Source organism: Fistularia commersonii, chromosome 17 (genome assembly GCF_037954325.1).
Source record: "Fistularia commersonii isolate RoL2024-O1a breed Wild chromosome 17, RoL_Fcom_v1.0, whole genome shotgun sequence".
Classification (NCBI taxonomy): Eukaryota; Metazoa; Chordata; class Actinopteri; order Syngnathiformes; family Fistulariidae; genus Fistularia; species Fistularia commersonii.
Window position 1 is genome coordinate 5,237,133 of NC_141300.1, and position 22,713 is coordinate 5,259,845.

General features: G+C 41.0%; 1 protein-coding gene across 2 annotated transcripts; it reads left to right on the forward strand.

Moving 5' to 3' along the window:
* The first annotated feature begins 634 nt into the window (after positions 1-634).
* washc4 (WASH complex subunit 4) lies at positions 635-21,891 on the forward strand. Of its 2 annotated transcripts, none has more exons than XM_086162976.1 (33): positions 635-779; positions 1,839-1,978; positions 2,071-2,124; positions 2,214-2,279; positions 2,459-2,504; positions 2,609-2,676; positions 2,798-2,880; positions 8,575-8,617; positions 8,725-8,828; positions 9,005-9,125; positions 12,594-12,717; positions 12,804-12,931; positions 13,032-13,192; positions 13,287-13,413; positions 14,052-14,177; positions 14,266-14,373; positions 14,489-14,635; positions 14,752-14,831; positions 15,370-15,475; positions 15,656-15,772; positions 15,904-16,072; positions 16,581-16,735; positions 16,817-16,891; positions 17,283-17,387; positions 17,514-17,648; positions 18,246-18,354; positions 18,453-18,519; positions 19,445-19,531; positions 19,703-19,850; positions 20,253-20,349; positions 20,689-20,885; positions 20,968-21,064; positions 21,201-21,891. In XM_086162976.1, the coding sequence occupies exons 1-33, from the start codon at positions 719-721 to the stop codon at positions 21,257-21,259; spliced, it is 3,510 nt and encodes a 1,169-aa protein (XP_086019102.1). In that variant the 5' UTR covers positions 635-718; the 3' UTR covers positions 21,260-21,891. The 2 variants fall into 2 exon arrangements, with proteins under 2 accessions (XP_086019102.1, XP_086019103.1); XM_086162977.1 differs by having other exon boundaries at positions 21,204-21,408.
* The last annotated feature ends 822 nt before the right edge of the window (positions 21,892-22,713 follow it).

The following is a 22,713-nucleotide window of genomic DNA, read 5'->3' on the forward strand; positions in this document are numbered from 1 at the left end:
GTTCTTCATTCCATTTGCTATCAGACTGTTTAACTGTATAAAGTCATGAGCATTTGTTTGAATAATTGCACAGTGTAGATGCTGCCCCATAGCATCACCAAAATACTAGTTTTTTGCACCTTTTGCACCACCCAATTCTACCTCCTATAGTAACCTCTCACCAGGTTGTAATATTTCTACTTATATAATATCTATATTTATATTACTATACATTTTCTCTCAAGGTTACATCTCCCACATTTTCCCATGCAAGGCACCTGTTTTTAAACAAAGTGCTGGACTGTATATATAGTGCATAATCTATTAGGTTATGCTTTTGTACCCATTTCCTGACATTCTTCGATGCTGCGGTGAATATTAAGTTTCCGGTCTTGGGGGCCAATAAAGTCAATCCCTATACTTATTATCCATCGACTCGGAAAGGAGAGCGTGTCGTAACTGTAAAATCTGTCAATAATAGACATTTTCACACTACTTTGAGGCCTAAATCGGATGTTAAATGCCAATTACAATAAGATAAACAACGTCCTTCTCCGTTCTCTGTATTAATTGGAGCACAAGTGTCAAAATGTACATGTTTTTGACTACTAACTGCGCTTCCGGACTTCTTCTCCCATGAGCACTTGCAGCGATCCATCACAACATCGTGAGGCCAAGCATGAGTCTCCCGTAACTCCAGTGTTTACCACGATTGTGTCGGGTCACATTTACTGCCACGATGGCTGTCGAAACCATAGCACCTGACTGGGAGTTTGATCGCTTTGACGATGGTTCACAAAGTAAGTCTCAGCGGCCGACCGCAGACATGGAGCGCTTTAGCTAACAGCAGTAGCTAACGCTACTAGCTAGAGGCTACCGAAGAGGCTCAGTGTATTAGCTGAAATGGAACAACTTTTACACGTAACTGCAATGACAGTTTGTTAACGGAGCGCCTTTAACCACTATATTTAGTCTTTTCATCTTCATACAGCTTGTTTATATGCATGTACAATGAGTAAAAAAGATATCAATAAGAGTGACAAGTTTGCCATTGTTAATGCCACCTTTGTCGGATGGGATAGAGCAGATCAGCTGACTGTCCTCTGACAACATACTACCGAAGAAGTGATTTCCCTTTGTTATCACTCCTACTCGTTAATACCAACTGTCAGAATGTGGTATAATAATTAAAATCCCGTAGTATTCTGGCGCTTCGGGTGTCATTAGTTGTATTCGTGAAAGTGTAACTTGTTAGTTTCTATTTCTCTGGCTCTACTGGCAGTTTGTGCCAACAGTTATTTCAACTAGCGTCCATCAACCTCAGGCTTGCAAGAATATGACTACTTCACAATCGTCTATTTTACTTAAAAAACCTTTAAAACCATAGTTAATAGTTAAACATGTTATCAATTTATTGTTTGTTTAATTTTTTTGTTGTTGATTTGCTAGGCACCTTAAAATAGCAGGTTTACCTAAAAAGCATTCTTGTTAATTTACACAATGTGCTGTTAAGTATTGAGTAAGGGTTATGAGAACACCAGAACACCATAGTACTCATTTTTATTACTGGTCTCATGTTAAAGTAAAATATATTCTTGACAACATTATTGGACAATTTCTATGAATTCAGGCAGAAAAGTAAGTTTTCAAGTCAACAACAAATTGAACACACACTGAGAAAGTAGATCCCGATAAGCTAATACTAGTTAGCTTACTTTAGCACAAAATGACAACCCCTTATCAGCAAATCTGACTCATTATTTACACCAGGAATACATATAGACCCACTGTACCTCCCCAGACAGTTCTTTTCAAGTGTCATTTGTCTAGCTGACTCTATCAACCCATCCACCTGACAGAAATACATACAGAGGTTCAGCTGAAGAGCTACAGCAAGTTTCTGGAGGAGTACACCTCCCAGCTGAGGGGCATCGAGGAGGCTTTAGATGATTCAATTGGAGATGTGTGGGACTTCACTCTGGACCCCATCGCCCTCAAGGTAAACTGCACCACAATTTGGTACCTTGGCTCCAGTTGTGTATAATTTGATGTTTTGTCATTTCCTTCCAAATACTGTTTTCCCTCTTCTAGCTTCTTCCATATGAGCAGTCTTCTCTTTTGGAGTTAATTAAAACAGACAACAAGGTGAATGGAGATGGAACATTTTCACAAATCTGACATTTACTTTTGCTTTCTCTGAATTAATGAATCTAAATTGTGGCTTCGGCCGGCAGGTTCTGAACAAAGTCATCACAGTATACGCTGCACTTTGTAGTGAGGTGAAGAAGCTCAAGTATGAGGTAAGCACAGTCAATACTCCACTATTGAGAGGTCAGAAGGAGTGACTGTCACAACGGCAGTTTTTGTTGAAGTACATTGTTCGACATGAAAAATTCCACTTATTGTTAATGTTTTCCCATGATACTCATATTCTGTCTCTGTTCAGTGAGTTTACTATAGACATTATGTTTCCCTGTAGGCAGAAACCAAGTTCTACAATGGCCTTTTGTACTATGGAGAGGGTGGTAAGGAGCATTTTTTTATCCCTGGATTACTTTTATTTGCTCACATGGTAAATTGATTCGTTAAATTACATTCATGATAACAGTGCAAACATTTTTTATGCTAGTGTCAGACTGCAGTGTTGTTGAGGGAGAATCTCAAATTCAGATGGGCAGATTCATCTCCTTCCTACAGGTAATTTGTTAATAAAATCTGTCATCTGACAATGTTGTTGAATAAACTCCAAACATATTGATAAGTGACTTCATTGATTAAAAGCACATTCTATTCTGTTCTACTCTACTCATTGTCCTAGGATTTATCCTGTTTTGTGTCAAGATGTTATGAAGTGGTGGTTAACATTATTCATCAGCTTGCTGCCCTCTACAACAGCAACAAGTAAGATCCATGAATAAAATTACATCACAATTCCAATGAAGCTGTTTTCACTTCATATTTATCACATTTTAAAAATGTACACCTTTTTTGCAGTAGATAATAACATTGTAAATCCGTAGACCACTATCACAATCCTATTATCCGTCAGAACCTGACAAAAAATCAGCATAGAGAAGCCTATCAGTGGTAAAAGTCAATACCAGGAGCTATTGTCTGTAAACAGACTTAATGTGTAAAACCTACAATGATACAAGGAGGAACATGAATTGTGTTGTGCACATGTCAAATATGTTTCAATTACACCTGAAGAAACACTAGTAGAATATATCTCACGAAGGTGTGGCTGGCTGAATTGAATAATCCAGCCTAGCTTTACAATTACACCATTAGAAACAATATATCAGGCCAGAAGTAAATACCGACATGAGGTATTATATTGGGGAGGTAGATAGTTTGTGTGATGATAGTCCATCAAGGCGGAAAGAGGTTCAGGAAATAGCGCGCCGACCAAGGGCCTCTTCAGCCCCGGGACATACTGGAGTGCCCTGCCGGCTGTATAAGAGTACACCAAATGTGTTGAGGTTTCTGTGGAAACTGATGAAGGTAGTTTGGAAGAAGCGGGTTATTCCCAAGGCTTGGTGCAGAGCAGGGGGAATCTTCATTCCAAAGGAGAGGGATTCAGTAGAAATAAGTCAGTTTAAACCAATCAGCTTGCTGGTGGCTGTGGTGGCACAGAGGCGGTCTAGTTACCTCGGAAAGAATTGACTAATTGATACTTCAGTGCAAAAGGCTGGAATTCCCGGCTTTTCCGGGAGCTTAGTGCACAGCAGCATGATTTGGCACCAAATCCAGTCAGCTAGGCATGAGAGGGATTTACATGTAGTGTTTTTAGACATGGCCATTGCTTTGAGCCACATATCCACATAGGCTGTCATGAGAGGCTTTTGATTTCTTTAGAGTGCCTGGCAGTGTAAAGAATTTAGTGAAAAATGGTGAGGTGGAGCCTACAATATTAGAGAAACTGGTGAAGAGTTTGGGTAGATGGTTTGATGCAAGACTTAGTGATAAGGGACCATTTGAGCAGTTAAGGCAGGAAATGAGTCAAGGCATTTTAAGTGTAGATAAGTCAGGGCTCCCAGGGAAGTTGAAGTTGTAGTGTTTGCAATTTGGGCTGTTGCTTCGGCTGATGTGGCCGCTGACAATGTATGAGGTTCCCCTGTCAAAGGTAGAGGCTCAGGGTCCCGCGCTACCTAATCAGCACAGCCTTGTATGGGAAAGGCCTATTGGAGTTGCCAGTTTCTAGCTTGTCAGAAGAGTACAAGTGTGTAAAGGTTAGACTAGAAATAACTCTCACTCAGTGGTTAGGATGGGACACCCATAGTCAGAACAGGGAGGAAGTGGAACCCAAAGGAGGCAGTGTAGCAAGGACAGGCAGTCCTTAGTCATAGGGATATCATAGGCTGGGTGCAGCCTGGGTGTGGTGACTTAGGGTTGGGGGTAGGAAAACAGGTGTGGAGTAAGGCAACGGTTTCAGAAAAGAGAAAGTTGATGGTTGATGAGATACATTGGCAAGAGGCGGTAGTAAGACATACTAGAGCCGTGTCGCAGGCAAAGCCAGGACAGTGGGTGAATTGGGAGAATGTGAAAAGAGGAACCCTGAAGTGGAGAGCGTTGTGGAGCATGGAGGCTAATAGAATTAGGTTCATCACAGGGGCTACATATGATATGTTGCCATCTCCACAGACCCCAGAACTTAAAGCAATGGTTGGATGAGGACTCTGCCTGTCCATTGTGGTCTGGGGTGGGCACGCTTCGACAAATATTTACAGGGTATAAGGTTAGTCTTTCCCACATGGAATCATAACCAGGTCTTGAAATGTTTGGTAGCAGCAATGGAAGAAAAACATTTAGAAATAATTTCTGTAGTTGGTAATAGGAAGGTTAGGCAGATTAAATTTGAACATGAGGGAGAAAAGGTTTGATCATTTAGGACCAGGCTGTTAGAGTTTTCTCTATTTCTATAACTCTGTTATTTCGACTACTCACTTGAAGTTAGCCAGACATGCTAGAGCACAAAAGACTTTTGTGCTTACACTGCCAATGGTCATAAACATCTTTAGATAAGAACCTACCCCCCGTAAACGTAAATCTAACGAGGATAAACACTTCTGGACAGAAACCTGCCACCCCTGTATATCATCCTGGACAACTTAACATATGGATGAACTATACTATCCAATGAATGTTGTTATGTAAATAAACACTTTCACACATTAAAAAGCCGGGCAAGGAGGAACTCGGTGGGATTCTCTGGATCTTGCGCCCAAAGAGCGCACTGAGTCTCCCCCTCTGCATAGCACAAAAGAATAGTTGCTTGTCTGTGTTATTTCTTATGATAACCTCAGTCTCCTCTTTACAGGCTTTAACTTAGACCAGCATGAATTAGAATTACTCTCCAACACAGGCTCTGTGCAGGGCAGCTAAGTGTAGGTGGGGCCTGAGAGCTGATGACTGATCCTAACGAGCAGCTGGTGGTACCAGCAGATATAGTTAGCACCCGGCTACAGACAGATTTGTTTTCTGTGGTAGAGAGGATAGTATATTTCACCAAACTTATGGTCCCCTTATGGACCTGAGAGGATCGAGTTGACGGGGCTAGTGAGCGTAAAAAAGATTGGTGTGCTGAGTTGGCAGCAGAGGCAGAGCAGCGAGGTTGGACGGCTCAGACACGGCCTGTAGAGGTGGGCTGTCGTGGGTTTGTGGGAAAGTCTGTCGTTGCCTGCCTGACCGAGTTGGGTATTCACGGACGGAGCCCGAAACTTGCGGTCAGTAACATGTCTGGGGCAGCAAAACGAGCTAGTGAATGGTTGTGGCTGAGGAGGAGGCATGGTAGCCTGGGAGGTTGCTAAAGAAAGATAGTTAGCTTGTGGAACAGCTATGTGGCATGGAGAGGGGGGTTCCAGGATGCTGGCTTTCACTGTCAAGCCCTCTTGAGGTGTCGTGGGCCTAACGCGACGAAACAATTACGATGGAAGGTTTCCTCTTGAAAACCCAGATGATATGCTTCAGGCTGTTGCTGGTTAGTATAGGTAAGTGGTATCTGGCTAGTGGGGTGGTAGCCTGCTGGTAGCTGGCTTGTTGTTTGTTTTTGATTGCTTCCCTAAAGCCTGAATTGGGCGTCAAGACACGTTTTTACCAAGGATTTTGGCACAAGGGACAGTAAAACCTTGTCCGGTGTATTAATGAACGCCTACATGAGGTCTCCTTCGCAAAACTTAGTATATTCCCAACGTTGGCCGAAATTCGGCCTCTTAGTCTCCTGCGAATACCCCTCCTCGTCATCTTCCCCTTATATTTTTTACCCCTAATACTGACCCTATTGGATTGGCTTAATATATTTGAGTTGGCCACATACTCAGGGGACACCCTTAAGAGTGCATTTACTTGGTATTTGCAGAACTCTGATATTGCACTATATTCAAAGCTTTATTAAAGTTCTGCCCCATCATTATTTACTCTTACACATAAGTGCTATCTGTTCCCCTGGTGCCAGTGTCTTCCTTTTTCCCTCTGACTTTATTAACTCCAAGCTTCTGTGTGCTGTATTTTGTAAGAATTTAGTATAAGACATAAAATTGTTATGATTGTCAAGGGGCTAAGTTTTTTCCTATTATACCTGTTTTCTCTTTCTGACAAAGCAAAGCATAGTTTCATGTTCATATCCTTTTAAGTCCACAAAAAAAGTGTAATGAGCAAAGATATACTGCCACAAACACATTCCCAAATCGAATACATATTTGGGTTTCCCAGAGTGCAGTTTATGCACACTTGGGAGTGTATCTCTAGCGGTTGCACTTTATAAAGTAATTGAAATGGTGATAGGAAAACAGTTTTTTCTTAAAAAAAAAAATCACTCAAACAAACCAAAGGGCATTTCTTTTGATTCAGGGATGAAAACTGATAATTGAAAGACTATTTAATTTCTCATTGTAGTGTCATAACATTATCTGTTTAATTAGGACTCCATTACCAACAACAAAAGCTACTACTACTCCAGGATCATCATTGAAAATAAAGGATACTGTTCTCCCTACTCAACAAGATCGCCCAATCCAAGGTTTCTTACCCCCTTAAATTGCACACAACCTCCTCCTGCAACTCAGTTGTTATTCACCAGCACCTTGGCTCAAACCCAGACCTCAGCATCTCAGCTGACTTTTACCCATCCACACATTCATTCTCCTTCCACCACCCCACTCACTCTGATCTCGTAGAAGTCTTCCAGACTTTCACCTGTCAACTGGATCCCCTCCCCACACAACTTGTTAAACAATGCCTCCCCTCTCTGGTCCTCCTCATTCTCTGCCATCATCCACTCCTCTCTTATGACTGGAGCTGTCCCTACATCCTTCAAAACTGCTGTCATTACCCCAATTTTGGAAAAAAAAAAGCCTAGTACCGACTCATACAACTTCAGCAACTCCCATTCCATCTCCAATCTACCCTTAATTTCCAAAATCTTTGACACATCAGTTGTCTCCCAACTCCATTCTCGCCTATCCCACAATGCCGGGATTTTCCTATTTGGTAATTAATCCTCCTTATCCAAAACCATCAGCTTTTCTCTCACCATTGATATCTCCTCAGTTTTCCCCTCCCATCTGGATTAGAGTTTGGTTGTCATTCTTGACCGAACACTATCCTGTCAATCCCATATAAAATTACCCGGTTTGCCTACATCCGCCTTCGAAACAATCATCTCCGCCCCTCCTTCACCCCCTGTCCTCCAACACTCCCACTTACTCCCAGTTCAGTTCCGTATTCAATTCATAAACCTCCTGTTAATCTTCAAGGCCATCCACATCCTCACTCCCCAATGTCTGTCCGACCTCAACCATGTTTCCTCTCCCTCCCGCTCCCTCAAATCCTCTTTCTTCATACACCTCTTTGTCCCCTCCTCTCAGCGCAGAGCATTCAACCGCTCAGCTCCCCATATCTGGAATTCACCACCACCTGTGGCTCAGACACGTCCATTCATTCCCTCACTTCAAATCAAACACATCTGTTTAAAGCAGCCTATTCCATCTGACACCAACTGCTATGTAACTTTATCATTTTTTTTGGTGTCTGTGTATTTATGTATGTATATGTTATTTGTATATATACATACAGAGGCCGTCCTTAGAATCGAACATTCCTGGTTTGATTCCCGTGCTCCTTCTAGCCCCTTGAAGTGTTGTTGTGCAAGACACTGAACCCTCAACTGCTCCCTGCCGCTGCTTAGTGGTTGCTTTTTGCTCATGGTTCATCCATGATGGGTTATAATTTGACCACTGCATTAGTGGTCAAATTTTGCTGATGCTGTTCTGTGCATACAGCACAGCATCATATTGTGTTCTTGTGTCACATAAGCAATACAAGCACATTTGGAGCAGAATCGGTGCAAGAGTCTCAATTGTCTCATTTGGGAAAATAAAGGTTTATATGTGAACATTGCTTAGAGAGACAGGATCTCTAAAGATAGTGAGACCATATATTTCCTCAGTAACCACAGATTGTATCTTTGACAATCTACAGTAATTGGCCCACGCGCGAACAGTGTTCAGAGGAAACTTAAATTCACTGACATGCTGTGATTATTTTGTATATTATTTACAACAGATTGCTGATTTATTTTGTCTCCTCCTACTTCAGGGGAGCAACAAAAATCATTGAGTCCTCAGGTGTCCATTTCCAGGTGAGATTTAGCACTTCATTAGTTTTAATTTCAACGTTTCTAATTTGATTGAATTCAAGTTGATTTTCTGCTGTTATTTCTTTAAACGTGTATTTTTCCCATGTCAGATAGTATATGAACACCTCGGGGAGCTGTTAGTAGTGCTGCTCACGCTGGATGAGATTATGGAAAATCATGGCACGCTAAAAGATCACTGGAAGATGTATAAAAGGTGAATACACACTGGTACTAATATGCAGGGCTGGAAGTACTGGGAAAAATTAATATTGAGGCAGCAGCAAAACCATTTTTCAAACTAGGATGGTGAAAAGTGGAATTTACATCTTAAGTTTGAACTTCTATAGCTTATGTCAGTGTGTTTTCTCTAAAGGCATCCTTCTATTGCAGGTTGCTAAAGTCTGTTCACCATAACCCAGGGAAATTCTCCATTCCTGAGGAGAAATTGAAACCATTTGAGAAGCTGCTGCTAAAGCTGGAGGGCCAACTACTGGATGGCATGATACTGCAGGTGATCTTTTACCCTTATGCTTTTTGCACAATTTGTATTTCAGGCTGATTTTGAGAAAGAGAGAGGAAACACAAAATCTGTCAAAATGATGACTGGAGATTAGATAGGTCATATAGATAAGTCGGCTAGACAAGAGTCAGTGTCAGTGGGCTACAAAGGTTTAGTTTTCCACCACCTTAGGTATAGGGAGTAATTCTAACTTATGCTGGTCTAAGTTGAAACCTATAAAGAGGAGACTGAGGTTATCATAAGAAATAATACAAACAAGTGATTATTATTTTGTGCTTTGCAGAAGGGGAGACTCAGTGCGCTCTTTGGAGGCAAATCCAGAGAATCCCACTGAGTTCCTCTTTGCTCAGCCTTTTAATGTGAGAGTGTGTTTATTTACATAACAGCTTTCATTGGATAATACAGTTCATGCATAGTCATACAGGAGCGTGGTCAGCTCATGCTGCACACGTGCATAGTTTTTTCATACAGTTCTTGTGTGATTTGTGATATGTTGTCCAAGGATGATGTGTTCCTGTTCAAGGATAAGTGTGCTCAAAGATAAAAATTATGTTCAAGAATGATATGATCCAGTTCAAGGATAACTGTGCTCCAAGATAAAAAAAATTGTCTGGTTGTCATCATTTGAGTAATCGAAATAATATATTATAATACATTCAGAGTACATAGGTATGAATATAGAGTGAAAACTAACATTAGGGACAATGTTTTTTTTTTTTTTTTGTTTTGGGTCTGAAATCCTCACTGTGTTAAGAGCCAAGACAATAGTCACTCAACAATGAGCCTTTAACTCCCTTGACATTGTTCGACTGTTGAAATTCTACTCATCCTTTTACACATGTATGTTCTGGGCTGTAAAAATGATGTCTAATAAGGGCGTACGTTTGTACATATTGGACAAAAAAATACCAAACGTATCCTCTATTGGCTTTTCTCATAGCCTCATCTACTGTGTTGAGCCGCATTTTGTAATAACGGTGCATTTTGTTATAAATGTCCAAAACATTATAACTTTTTCATTTCATTTTGTTATAAAGACGCATTTTGTAATAAACTGCCCCAACGCATTTTGTAATAAATTTTGCCACATTATGTAATGAGTTATTACATTTTGAGAAGATTATTACAAAATGCACTTGCAACTTTTTTATTCTCTAGGAAATGTAATAACATGGAATTTATAGAATATTCTCTGTTAATGCAACCTTTGAATAGTGTACTGATAGTAATTGCTAAGTACAGCTTCTCGGCTAATTCACTGATACTAATAATAGGCCTAGCTTTTATAAATACTTTAAAGTAAAATAAAATAAAATTAACAAACAAATAAACTATGCTTTAGAATTGTTATTACATAATGCACCGTGTTATTACATTTCCTAGAGAATAAAAAAGTTGCAAGTGCATTTTGTAATAATCTTCTCAAAATTTAACAACTTATTACATAATGCGGCAACATTTATTACAAAATGCGTTGGGGCAGTTTATTACAAAATGTGGCAGTTTATTACAAAATGAAAAGAAAAAGTTATTATGTTTTGGACGTTTATTACAAAATGCACCGTTATTACGAAATGCGGCTCAACATGCAGTCAGAGCTGGATGGAACACAACGCTGAATTGACTCAGAAATCAATTTGAAAGAACCAAACTGTTTGCAGTTTTAAACTAATACGGCATTATGTCTCAGCCAATCAATCGAGTTTAGTACAAGTCAGCTTTTAGCTTTACATCACAAATAGTTATTTGTAATGGAATTTTTGATTGCCATATTTAACGGTTTTATTTTCATAGTATTGTATTGTACTTTATTCCATGGAATAATTAGTCATTAGTTTACTATTCCTGGTTCTGACCATCTACTTCAGTATTTCATCACCGTCATCAAGCTCTTCCATAATTTCCATTTCATTTCTTTTATGTGTGCCTAGTCATATTGGATTGGTTCCTCGAAGCTCATCAGTCACACTGGTGGTCTGGTTTATATTCACAGAAAGATTACCGGGAGTTAATGTGCTCATAGATATTAGAGACTTTTAGTAATCAAAACATTTAATGGGGTCCATGGTTTAATGTTGATTATTTAATTTCTGAACAGTTTTAGCAACTGCAAGAACATAAATCACTGCAAGTGCAGCGGATTGCTTGTAGTATGACTGTCTTTTCAGGAATTATCAGCATCTTCTTATAAACCATGTGCTTCCCTTTTTACAATGTTGTCTGAACAGAGGAGGGGAGAAAAACATGATTAGCTTTCAATGTAATGGAAAACTTTAATGAATGCATGTGGACATCTTGTGCTTATGGAACATGTTTTCGTTCTGCTGCTGTTATGGCTCACGCAGCAGACATTTTGTTGTGACTCAGACCCTTCCCACAGGAAACCAGATGGCTCACCTAGAAAACAGCTCTTCAAACCCTGAGTGTCCAAACAAAAGATTAAGAAACCAAGTTACACTATCCCTCCCTTACATGCTCATAGTTCCTTATTCTTAAGTCTGAAGTGAGGTATAGACATAACAGGGCTTTGAACAGTCATACTGTAACCCTCTGCTTGTTTGCGTATAAATATGTCAAAGCACCCTGAACTTTCTAAATAGCTTTTGGTCCGTAACATAGTCCTCTCAATCCAACATCAATATCATTACCCAATCTACCCTTTTCAATCTACCCCTTTTCAGGGGAGGAGTAATTGTCTCTCCCCTCCCTAAACCCCCTACACTGCCACCATCCTTGTCCACAGCCTTGTCACTTCCCATGTGGAGCACTGCAACTCTCCCCTCTTCTGCCTCCCTCGCCAATCCCTCCATAAACTTCAACTGGTCCAGAATTCATCTGTCTGTCATCACTTGAACCCCCCTCCCTCCACCACATCACTCCTGTCCCCCAACCTCTCCACTGGCTCCCAGCACAGTTTCATATTTATTTCGAAATCCTCCTGTTAGAATTCAAGGCCATCCACAACCTCACTCCCCCATATCTGTCCAACCTCCTCCAACAGCGCTGTCATTTTATTTTTTAAGCATCAATATATGTGTGTGTATTTTTATATATACACGTGTGTGTGTGTGTGGGGGGGGGGGGGGGGGGGTACCAATTTGTCACTTTTATTGTTTTTATTGTCATTGTTTCTTTAAAATCTGTATTTTTCGTAAATGTCTGTATGTTGTCCTTGAGTGTCGAGTAAGGCAGCTTAAATAAAATCTATTATTATTATTAACATCCTTGACCTTAACAAAAAATTTTGCCCCATATGGGGTAAGTTACCATAATAATTATCCCAGCTGACTTGTTTAATTAGGGACGGAAATATTTTTGACCTTAAAATGTATTTGAAGCCATTGATATGGACAGAAAATATGTCCCCATTCTCTGCAATGTGTAGGAGAGGCTTTGTCTAATTGGATACTGAATATCTGCGCTCTTCTGACTGCCATCATGCCTTTCCCTGTATAACAGGCCTGCGTTGAGCAGAGATTCGACGATCCCGGGGAAGGAGTATTTGTTGCCAAAAACGGTGCCTTTGCTGAGGAATTTGCCTTTAACATACGAACCATATTCACCAGTATTGAGTCGAAAATCGGTCTGTCTCTTCTTGGGAAATACATTTATTATTGACCAACTCTGTTTCAACTTCACGGTGAACTATATCCATGTCTGTTTTCACAGGTGAGCCCTCAGAGATCGACCAGCGAGATAAGTACGCAGGTGTCTGCGGTCTTTTCGTGCTTCACTTTCACATCTTTCGGAGCGTCGACAAAAAGCTCTACAAGGCTCTACTAGATGTTTGTAAAAAGGTACTATCAGGCAGGCCGCCATTCTTATTTCTTCTGTAGGAATTCAGATTTTACTCAAAAATCTCTGCTCGTGTGTGTTCTTGTCTGGCCTTCCTTTTAGGTCCCAGCTGTCACTCTGACAGCCAATATCATTTGGTTCCCTGACACTTTCCTCATCACAAAAGTCCCAGCAGCTGCCAAACTGATGGATAAGAAAAGCGTTCAGGCCCTCCGAGTACACAGAGACACCTACCTGCAGCAGCGAGCGCAAACACTCACCAAGTCAGTCGGACTGTAACTCTGTCTTATTTTTTTCTCTGGAGGAGAAGGGGAAGGGGATGACTTTCAAATATAATACCTCTCAATTCATCTCCAGGGATGTTCAGTCCTACTATGTTTTTGTAACTTCCTGGATGATGAAGATGGAATCCATCCTGTGCAAAGAGCATAAAAGCGACAAGCTGGCAGAAGACCTTAACAGCAGGTGTAATGTGTTTGTGCAGGTAAGAGGTGAAATTGTCTATTACTGTCTGAGCAACCACAACTACATCTCATATCATGACGTAATAAGTGCAAGACAAATTAGGTAAAAAGTTTTTACAAGTGACATTGTTCATTTATAGGCTCATTGGATGCGGCTAGAAGTAGAAGGATAATAAACACGTGAGGAAAAAAATGACAAAAAAAAGTGTTAATGTTCTGTTGGTGCAGACTGCAGTTTTGTTCATAGATCCTTTTTACGCCTGCTGATGAAGACATGCACAATAAAATGGTGGTAAAAATTTAGTTGATAATATATTTACCGTTTACCATGGCTGGTATATATACCAGCTATGCATTTGCTTTTATTTGGAGAAAAAACATTTTTATATCATTCTTTGGTTTAGTTTGCCGTCAAGAACGTGTGTTTGTCTTTAAACAGTGTATTCCACATCTTTTCCACATCTTTAGCATCTTTTAAGCCATAATCTGCCATAAAAAAAAAGGATAAACACATCAACAAGTGTTTACAATTTAACAGCCATAACCAACACAGGCTAAAAAGAGGTGGAAAAATGTCAGCTGTCATCAAATCAAGTTTATCCAAACAGTAGAAAAGATAGTTGATTAACATTGCTTCTGTGGGTTCCCTCCTGTAAAGGGCATCCTGTATGCCTACAGCATCAGCACCATCATTAAGACCACCATGAACATGTACATGTCAATGCAGCGACCCATGACCAAGACATCTGTCAAAGCTCTCTGTCGACTGGTTGAGTTGCTGAAGGTGACATATCCATATTTCGTCTGCATCTTTGTTTCTGTGAGTCAGCGAAAACCGTGAAGTTACACCATGTGACTCCCCCTCCTCGCAGGCTGTGGAGCACACCTTTCACAGGCGTTCCATGGTAGTAGCGGACTCCGTTTCTCACATCAGTCAGCAGCTACAGTCACAGGCCCTCAATGCCATTGGCGTTGCCAAGGTACCACATTAAACACACAAATAATAAGCAGTGCTTTTTTTGTCTGTCACAAGATTTTCTAGCAATCTGTATCATATTCGTCTTTCATGGCTCTGGTGTATTTGCCTGATTGCAGAAAAGGGTAATCTCCGACAAGAAGTACAGCGAGCAGCGGCTGGACGTGCTGTCATCTCTGGTGCTGGCAGAAAACGTTCTCAGCGGGCCAAGCACCAAGGAGCGCCGCCTGGTGGTTTCACTTGCTCTCTGTGTCGGCACTCAGTTGGTATGTAAGGGGATCGTGTGTCGATATGTAATATGATTCTGAATTTATTGTTTTACCCTTTTTTTCATGAGTTGAAATTGATTTTTTTTTGTGTGTGTTTTGATACATAATCTCAGAAAACCTTCAAAGATGAGGAGCTGCTTCCACTTCAGCTTGTGTTGAAGAAACTGGATCTGATCAGTGAGCTCAGTGAGAGGTAGGGGACTTTGTGATCTTGATTTCTAATTAATAATTTAATAAGTACAGTGTGATACAGTAATGCAAACTTTTGAATTGTCTGTATTGTTTTGTGCTTCAGTGGTTTTTAAAGTCACACAGGTTTTGAAATCAACAGATCATTGTTTGTGTTTTTAGAAACTACCTTTTGAATGACATTTTAAAAAATCCTCTCAATTGAAGGACTTCTTAAAATACTCTTCAAGCACATAATATTTAATCTTTTCAGAGGCAAAAGTTCTCAAGAGTTCTTAAAGGTTATTCTTACTTAAATGGAGAAATAGTCAGAGGAAACTTTCCTTGCCACACAATCAATGAAAATAAATAAGCAGGGTGCTGCTGTTCATACCTTTAGCTGATCAGTATTTTATGGATACTTAGCCTGCACATTTGGATATGGATTTGGATATTTTGGGGTATGTGAGAACTGTGTCATCTTATCCTGTTGAAGCAAAATAATGGCTATTTTAAGGACTTTATTCAAATAGAGTTTGAGCTTTTTTTTACATGCTCCTCAGGGTGAGGCTCCAGTGTGACTGTAGTTTCCTTTACTGGCATCGAGCCGTCTTTCCCATCTATCTGGATGATGTTTACGACAACGCAGTCGACGCGGCACGAATACACGTAAGTAGGAAAACGCTGGTTCTTCATTTTTAAAACGATGCTCATGCAGCCATTTTGGAAACATTCGCCATCCATGTTATTTTACGGTATACTATTTAATCTCAGCTGTCAAATTCAGTGTCACTAATAAGACAAGCAATGTTTACATGCCTTCCTGTCACCCTGGATGGGATGGAGCAGTACATGTTCAGCGCGCTTAGGGACAGCGTGCCCACCATGTTGCACGCCAAGCACAATGAGTCGTGCGACCAGCTGTTGGAGAGCTACGACAAGGAGATCATGGATGTTTTCAACGAGGTGAGGGTAGCGGAACAGTGGTCCTAATGGTGTTACGATGTAGCCATACTCGTCGAGAAAATGGATAGCGTAACACTCCTCTACCTCTAATCCTTGTTTCTAATGTGTTTTCTGGTTCGTATGGCTTCTAGCATCTTCTGGACAAGCTGTGTAAGGAGACTGAGAAGGACTTGCGTCTCTCAGTCCACACACACCTGAAGCTGGACGACAGGAACCCCTTCAAAGTTGGCATGAAGGACTTGGCCCACTTCTTCTCCCTCAAACCCATCCGTTTTTTCAACCGCTTCATTCACATCAAAGGTGCCCAAAGCAGGGGTTCACACATTAGTAGTCCTGATTAAAAAAAAATAAAATAAAAAGTTTTGTTTTTTTTGTTTTAGAAATAAGGATTACTTATGAGTTTCGCAAAAGGGGTGTCCAGTATTGAGGAAAAATTATGTTTTATTGTTCAGTATCCCTTTTCTTTGCATGTCACAATGTGGGAAATCACATCAGATGCACATGATTTAATGTAACTGAAAGTGATTTGAAGCCTTCTTAGGAACAATATATCATGTTATTGGATACATAATGTTATTGCCAAGATCTGCAGAATCATTTATCTATTATTTACAATGTAATTTCAATGATTTTCAAATTTTAGAAAAGTGTTCAACTCTTTGACTCTTTGATCATTTGGAAGTTTTTCATAGAATCTTAATTTGTTCATTGGTCAAATGACTTGTCATTGGCTGATTGGCTTATCTTTCATCAAGGTTATGTGTGTATGTCTGAAAGACGTGTCACTGACATTTGAATTTCCTCGCAGCCTTCGTGACTCACTACCTTGATAAAACATTCTACAATTTAACCACCGTCGCGCTCCACGACTGGGCGACCTACAGCGAGATGAGGAACCTGGCCACCCAGCGCTATGGCCTCACGATGACCGAGGCACATCTGCCCAGTCAGACCCTGGAGCAGGTGTGTGTAGTGCCCGACAGACTGTTATTGCTGGTTTTAACAGCAGGGATTGATGTCTCTCTCTCCCCCGCTCTCATTTAGGGCTTGGATGTTCTGGAGATCATGAGAAACATCCATGTTTTTGTCTCACGCTACCTCTACAATCTCAACAACCAGGTCAGGCTTGATGATTGATCCCCATCCTTTAAACTATGGGTGCCAAACTCTAATATAGAGGTGTCAAAATAAAAAAAAATGATGCAGGTAGAAGATCGGACTTGTTCGATATTTATCGAAAACTTGTTGAAATGACTTTATTGCACATATTGTGCTTGGAATTAACACCTACACATTATTGCCTGTAAAAAATATTCAGTTTTGTGGGACTCAAGGTTTAATGGTAATGCGTGCAATATACCAGCTGTACAGCTCCAATAGCAGTGAAATATTATCATAGGAGCCAAGGATAATTCATTCACACGCCAGATGTGGCCCGCAGAGTTCAACACATATGCTTTAAACCTTTCAATGAAATGTTGTTTACTTCAGTGCCACTGTCTCCTAATAGATCTTCATAGAAAAGGCAAGCAACAACAAGCACTTGAACACCATCAATATCCGTCATGTGGCTAACTCCATCCGCACCCACGGCACCGGCATCATGAACACCACGGTGAGTTTGAAAGGGAGGGCGGGTGCGTGCGTGCGTGCCTGCGTGCGTGCCTGCGTGCGTGCGTGTGTCTACCTCCTTCAGCAAAGTCATCCCACCTGACATGCTGCGCACGTCTATTCTCCTCAGGTGAATTTTACCTACCAGTTCCTGCGCAAGAAGTTTTACATCTTCAGTCAGTTCATGTACGACGAGCACATCAAATCCAGGCTCATTAAGGACATCCGCTTCTTCAGGGAGACGAAGGACCAGTCTGACCAGAAGGTAAGAAAAGGATCCAGCTGGAAATTCGACTGTATTTTCTTTTATTCATTTTCACAACTAACAACATTTAACAGTTGATGATCATGATCAATCTATCAGTATAGATAGACACTCAGTTATAGCAAAATAAAAGAATACAGACATCACACCGATTGCATTTTACATTACCTTTCCAGTGATTGATGATTAATTGCTGGAGTATTCTTTTGCCATCATATGCAAAACAGGAGAGCCTACAACCATCTGTGACAAATGTATGCTTTAGCATGTAGCATACATATCAGGTAATGATAAATACTCGAGTATATCTTTGTGCCACTGAGTTTTGGATGGGGCCTTGTCTTTTATCCAGTCTAAAAGTATGCATTTCCTTGCACAATGTCAGCAATTTATAGAAATTTCTATACTTACACTTCTATACTCTTTCATACTTATCACTGATAAGGTTGTTTAATATCCCAGGAATCATGTACTGGTTCGTTTTCTAGATTACAACCTAGAATTGTGGTATCTCAAGCCCGATTATTGAGGAAATCTTTTTTTTTTCTCCATAAGGTTGCAAGTAGTGGATGAGTGTTTCTGTTTATTTTGATGCAGTACCCATTTGAACGAGCAGAGAAGTTCAACCGTGGCATCCGGAAGCTGGGCCTCACTCCTGACGGACAGAGTTACCTGGACCAGTTCAGGCAGCTCATCAGCCAGATAGGTGAGGAACACACACAAACACACACGCACGCGCGATCATGCATCATTCCTGAAATTCATTTGGTTTTGGATTGGAGGCTAACCGCTTTAACATATCAGGTAACGCCATGGGTTACGTGAGAATGATCCGCTCTGGAGGACTTCACTGCTGCAGCAGCGCCATCAGGTAAGGGAGCTCAAAGGCTGGTCCAGGTTCTTCCGGGATTCGGGTCTGATGGGGTATAAAAGCAGCTTAACCAGTATAAACAAGTAACACATATAGCAGAATGAATGTGCACCAAGTAAAGTATAGCAATGTAGACAGACATAGGAAGAGTGGCGTACGTGCGACAACATGCGTGCAGTTCTGCAGTTCTGCAAAATCTTGCAACAGTGCGGAACGGAATGTGCTTATGAAAGCGGGCACGGTGTCAAGAAAAGGTTACAAGACAGAGCACGAGACAACAGACAACAACATGCGACACATCGCCCGACGCAAAAGAGGAAGACGCGATCACGTGGGGGTCAAGTACGCAAGTACGGAGTAAACAAGTTAGGTATAAAGGAAGCCAGCAGAAGACAGAACTTCAGAGCATCGGGGGCGATCACACGAGGCGGGCTCCTGTGCGCTCGTCGGGCTCTCCAGATATATCTGATACTTGTACTGTAAGAAAGACTTGGAATAAAAAGCTTGCAATTAAGAAGGTGGTCTTGAGGTCTTCTCTCGGATTCTTGAACATAGAAAAATCTGTAGGAACCTTCTGGTAAAGAGTGATAGAATCGGGGAAAGAAAAATCCTACAGGTCTTAAAGGGATTCCTTTGTAAATTGAGGATCTTTTTAAGCATACATTCACACAATGCAATAAAATATTTACTCGCATGTTTTAAGTCATGATTGGTGACCCGTTAGTTGTTTGGGGAAAAAAACGGAAAGGTAAATAAAAGGGATAACCTATCTAAAACAAAAACAACTTTTAATTAGATTTCATTTTGAGAATTACTAAGCAATTTGACTTAGTGACCAAATACCTGAGGAAAAAATGTTTTGGTATGTTTTATAAGTGTCTCAGACACTGAAGAAACTACCTGATGTTGTATTTTCTGTGGTCAGGTTCGTCCCTGACCTGGAGGACATCGTCAACTTTGAAGAGCTGGTGAAAGAGGAGGGATTATCGGAGGAGACCCAGAGAGCGGCCAGGTGATCCACAGACATCTGGAGAATCTGTTCAGGTCTCCAAGAGATAGTGGAATGTTTGAAGGTGTCTGGTGGAAACCTGCTAATGTTCCACTGCAGTTTTTGTTTTTGCTTAGCCTCTCCAGGATCCTCTAGCTTTAATGAGGAATCGCTAACATGGTCTGTCCTTCCCAGCGTTCTGGATTCAGTGCTGGGAGATCTGACCAGCAACTCTGCCGAAGGGACGGAGTACTTCAAGATGCTGGTGGCTGTTTTCGCCCCAGAGTTTCGCAGCGCAAAGAACATGCACTTGAGGAACTTCTACATGATCGTCCCCCCGCTGGTCAGTGTCCAGAATTATTCTCCTTCTGTTCTCTAGTCCAGCATTCTCATCTAAACCTGCTGGAAGGAAGGTTTTGTTGAATCCAACCTTCATGCTCTGCTCAACAATGCTGTTTTAAGAATATTGAGGGAATATTTTAACTACTTTTTCATAATTTCTGAGTAACACAAGAGAAGCTACACTCCCACTGTTGCCATTGCGGTAAAGCAGAAAGCCGGGCAGGTAAAGAGCACCACAGCTCAGTCAGTCAGTCTGGATTATTTTATTTATTTTGATTTTGAGATTAGCCTTCATTAGCCATTTCCCTGTCCTCGGATCTTAGGATTCATCATTGTGTTTTCATTACGGTCTATGATGTACTTTTTTTTTCAAGACCAAATAAATCTTTTAATATCTCCCTAGACCGTGAACTTTGTGGAGCACTCCATCAGTTGCAAAGAAAAACTGAACAAGAAGAATAAAAGCGGAGCTGCTTTTACAGATGATGGCTTTGCAATGGGCAAGTAGCAGTTACTCGACCATTTCCTGTCAGGATTCACGATTCGATCGTATACAGTCTGGAAATGTTTCCCTGCACAATTAAATTCCAACTTTGGTGTCAGCAATAATAAACACACTGTCATAACCAGATGAAACTGCAGGAAATACACATAAATGTGAACAGTTTTAGCAGTGTAAAACAGTGTTGGCTCGATGTGCGAGTTAAAGTTGAGTGCAGTTTGGAATGTGCAACTCACAAAGTGAAGGTGGAGGTTGTACGCAGACAGTTTAAATACACAGTAGAAGTCAGCCAGCCCACCAGTACTACTTCTGATCGCCACCTACCCCGCCTCGGCAGGTGTGGCATACATTCTGAAGCTGCTGGACCAGTATCTGGAGTTCGACTCCCTGCACTGGTTCCAGGCCGTCAGGGATAAATACAAGAAAGAGATCAGCGCGGTGATGAAGGAGCAGAGCGTGCAGTCGGCCGGTCAGGATGAGAAGCTGCTGCAAACTATGAACCTTACTCAGAAGAGGCTGGACGTCTGCCTTCAGGTGCCCAACCGAAGTCCCGAAACTACCTCTCCGGGTCTTTTAGTTCATGAAATTTCTTAATAAATGTCTGGTTGCTCTGCAGGAGTTCGAGCTGCTTCACTTCTCCCTAAGCAGCGCCCGGATCTTCTTCAGAGCCGACAAGACTGCCGCTGAGGAGACCCAGGAGAAGAAGGACAAAGGTGTTCAATGAATGTTGTGATTATTGCAACTGAAAAATTCATCCCAAAACATTCTGCAATAGTATTGGACAATCCTTTATCCCTTGTGAAACCTCAGAAAACCTCTCCTTCCTTTTTTTTCTTTCCCACCCACCAGAAGAAGCGTCCAAAACAGCCGGCTCTTCTTCCACCCCCACAGAACCCGCGTCCAAATAAACACTCTCCGGCAGAAATCAAGAAGAGACCGTCTTAAGTCTGCGCTGAGAGGAGTGGAAAGAGATCAACAATGGAGCCAGTCACAGAGTCGGAGTGTTGCGACTGCAGGAAGTGTCTCCTCCGCTCATTTCCACTCGACACACAGAGGCGTTGTGTATCTGTAGCATTTAAGCAAAGGCATGATGGTAAAAAAGTGTGAGATCAAAATTTGTCGCTGCCTGACTTACTAATAGTGACATTCTGATTGTTCTTAATGTCTCCACACTGTAGCAAGCTAGTGGAGTTTTCTGAGAATGTTTTCTGCATCCAGTCATCAGTCTCTGTTCCGTCTGTGTCCTTCAAATCTTATTTCAGTCATTTTAAAGATTATATTAACAAAGGTGAACGTGCCTTTCTGAGCTGTAAATGCTACTTTCTATTGCCTAATTCATGCTGGAAAATCTGGTCAATCATTCAGACTCCACTGCGCCCTGTTTTTCTGTTACATTTTTAACATGATTTTATATTCAGTAACATGGGCTACATGTGAATAAAACGGCCACAGTCTGGTCTCAATGACATTCCATGCATAAACCTGCTTGAAGAGATGTGTCGTCTTTAAAGACAAAATAAACATGCACTTTCAAAAGAAAGGACCTGGTCATGTCATTTTGTTCTGGAATCCCTCAGTTCTTTGATTGCTTTAATATTTTCACTGTAGGGTGAACAGAAGAACAAATATATGACAAAGGGTAGAAAACAAGGTGTGCTGCAAATACTAAAGATCTGGACTAGAAAAAAGACAAATTCCATTTGAAAGTGCATTCTCACATCATTGATCAGTCCGTGTTTGAGCAGCGTTTCAAAGAAAGAATGTGGAGGTTAAACCACTTTCACTCGCAGTGGTTCCTTTTCTTTTTACACAAGGGTTTATGTGAAAAAGGCGCGCCTTAATCGGCCCACAGTGAGCTCTTGTGGAGGAATTGATGCACTGCAACGGTCCGGCCAACGTACTGAAAATATCTAAATCAAGTTCTCAAATATCCGCTCAAACTGCTTTATCAGGCATTATATACCTGTTGTGCAATAGAGTCACATTTTCTCGGGGGGGCGAGGCACTGTATCATGTACACATTTTGATATTCAGTATTTCTTATGACTAAAAATGGGGAATAAAGGTGAGCCTTCACTTTGCAGAGTAGTCCAGATGATCATAGCTGCAGAATAACACCTGGACAGTTATTCTCCTGGATAAGAAGACCTAATCAAAATTTCTTTCAAAAGAGGAAAATATTCAATATAATAATCTTTGTCTGCAAAGCTTTCTTACTCTGCGAAAAGTCCTGTTTTCAGTTTTTGAGGACTGTTGGACACTTGTATAGGATGTTCTACTTCTTGTTCTTTCCTGCAGATTCTTTTTCAGGATGCCTGTCTTAACAGAAATGGATAAACATTTCAACTTTCTACTCTGTCTC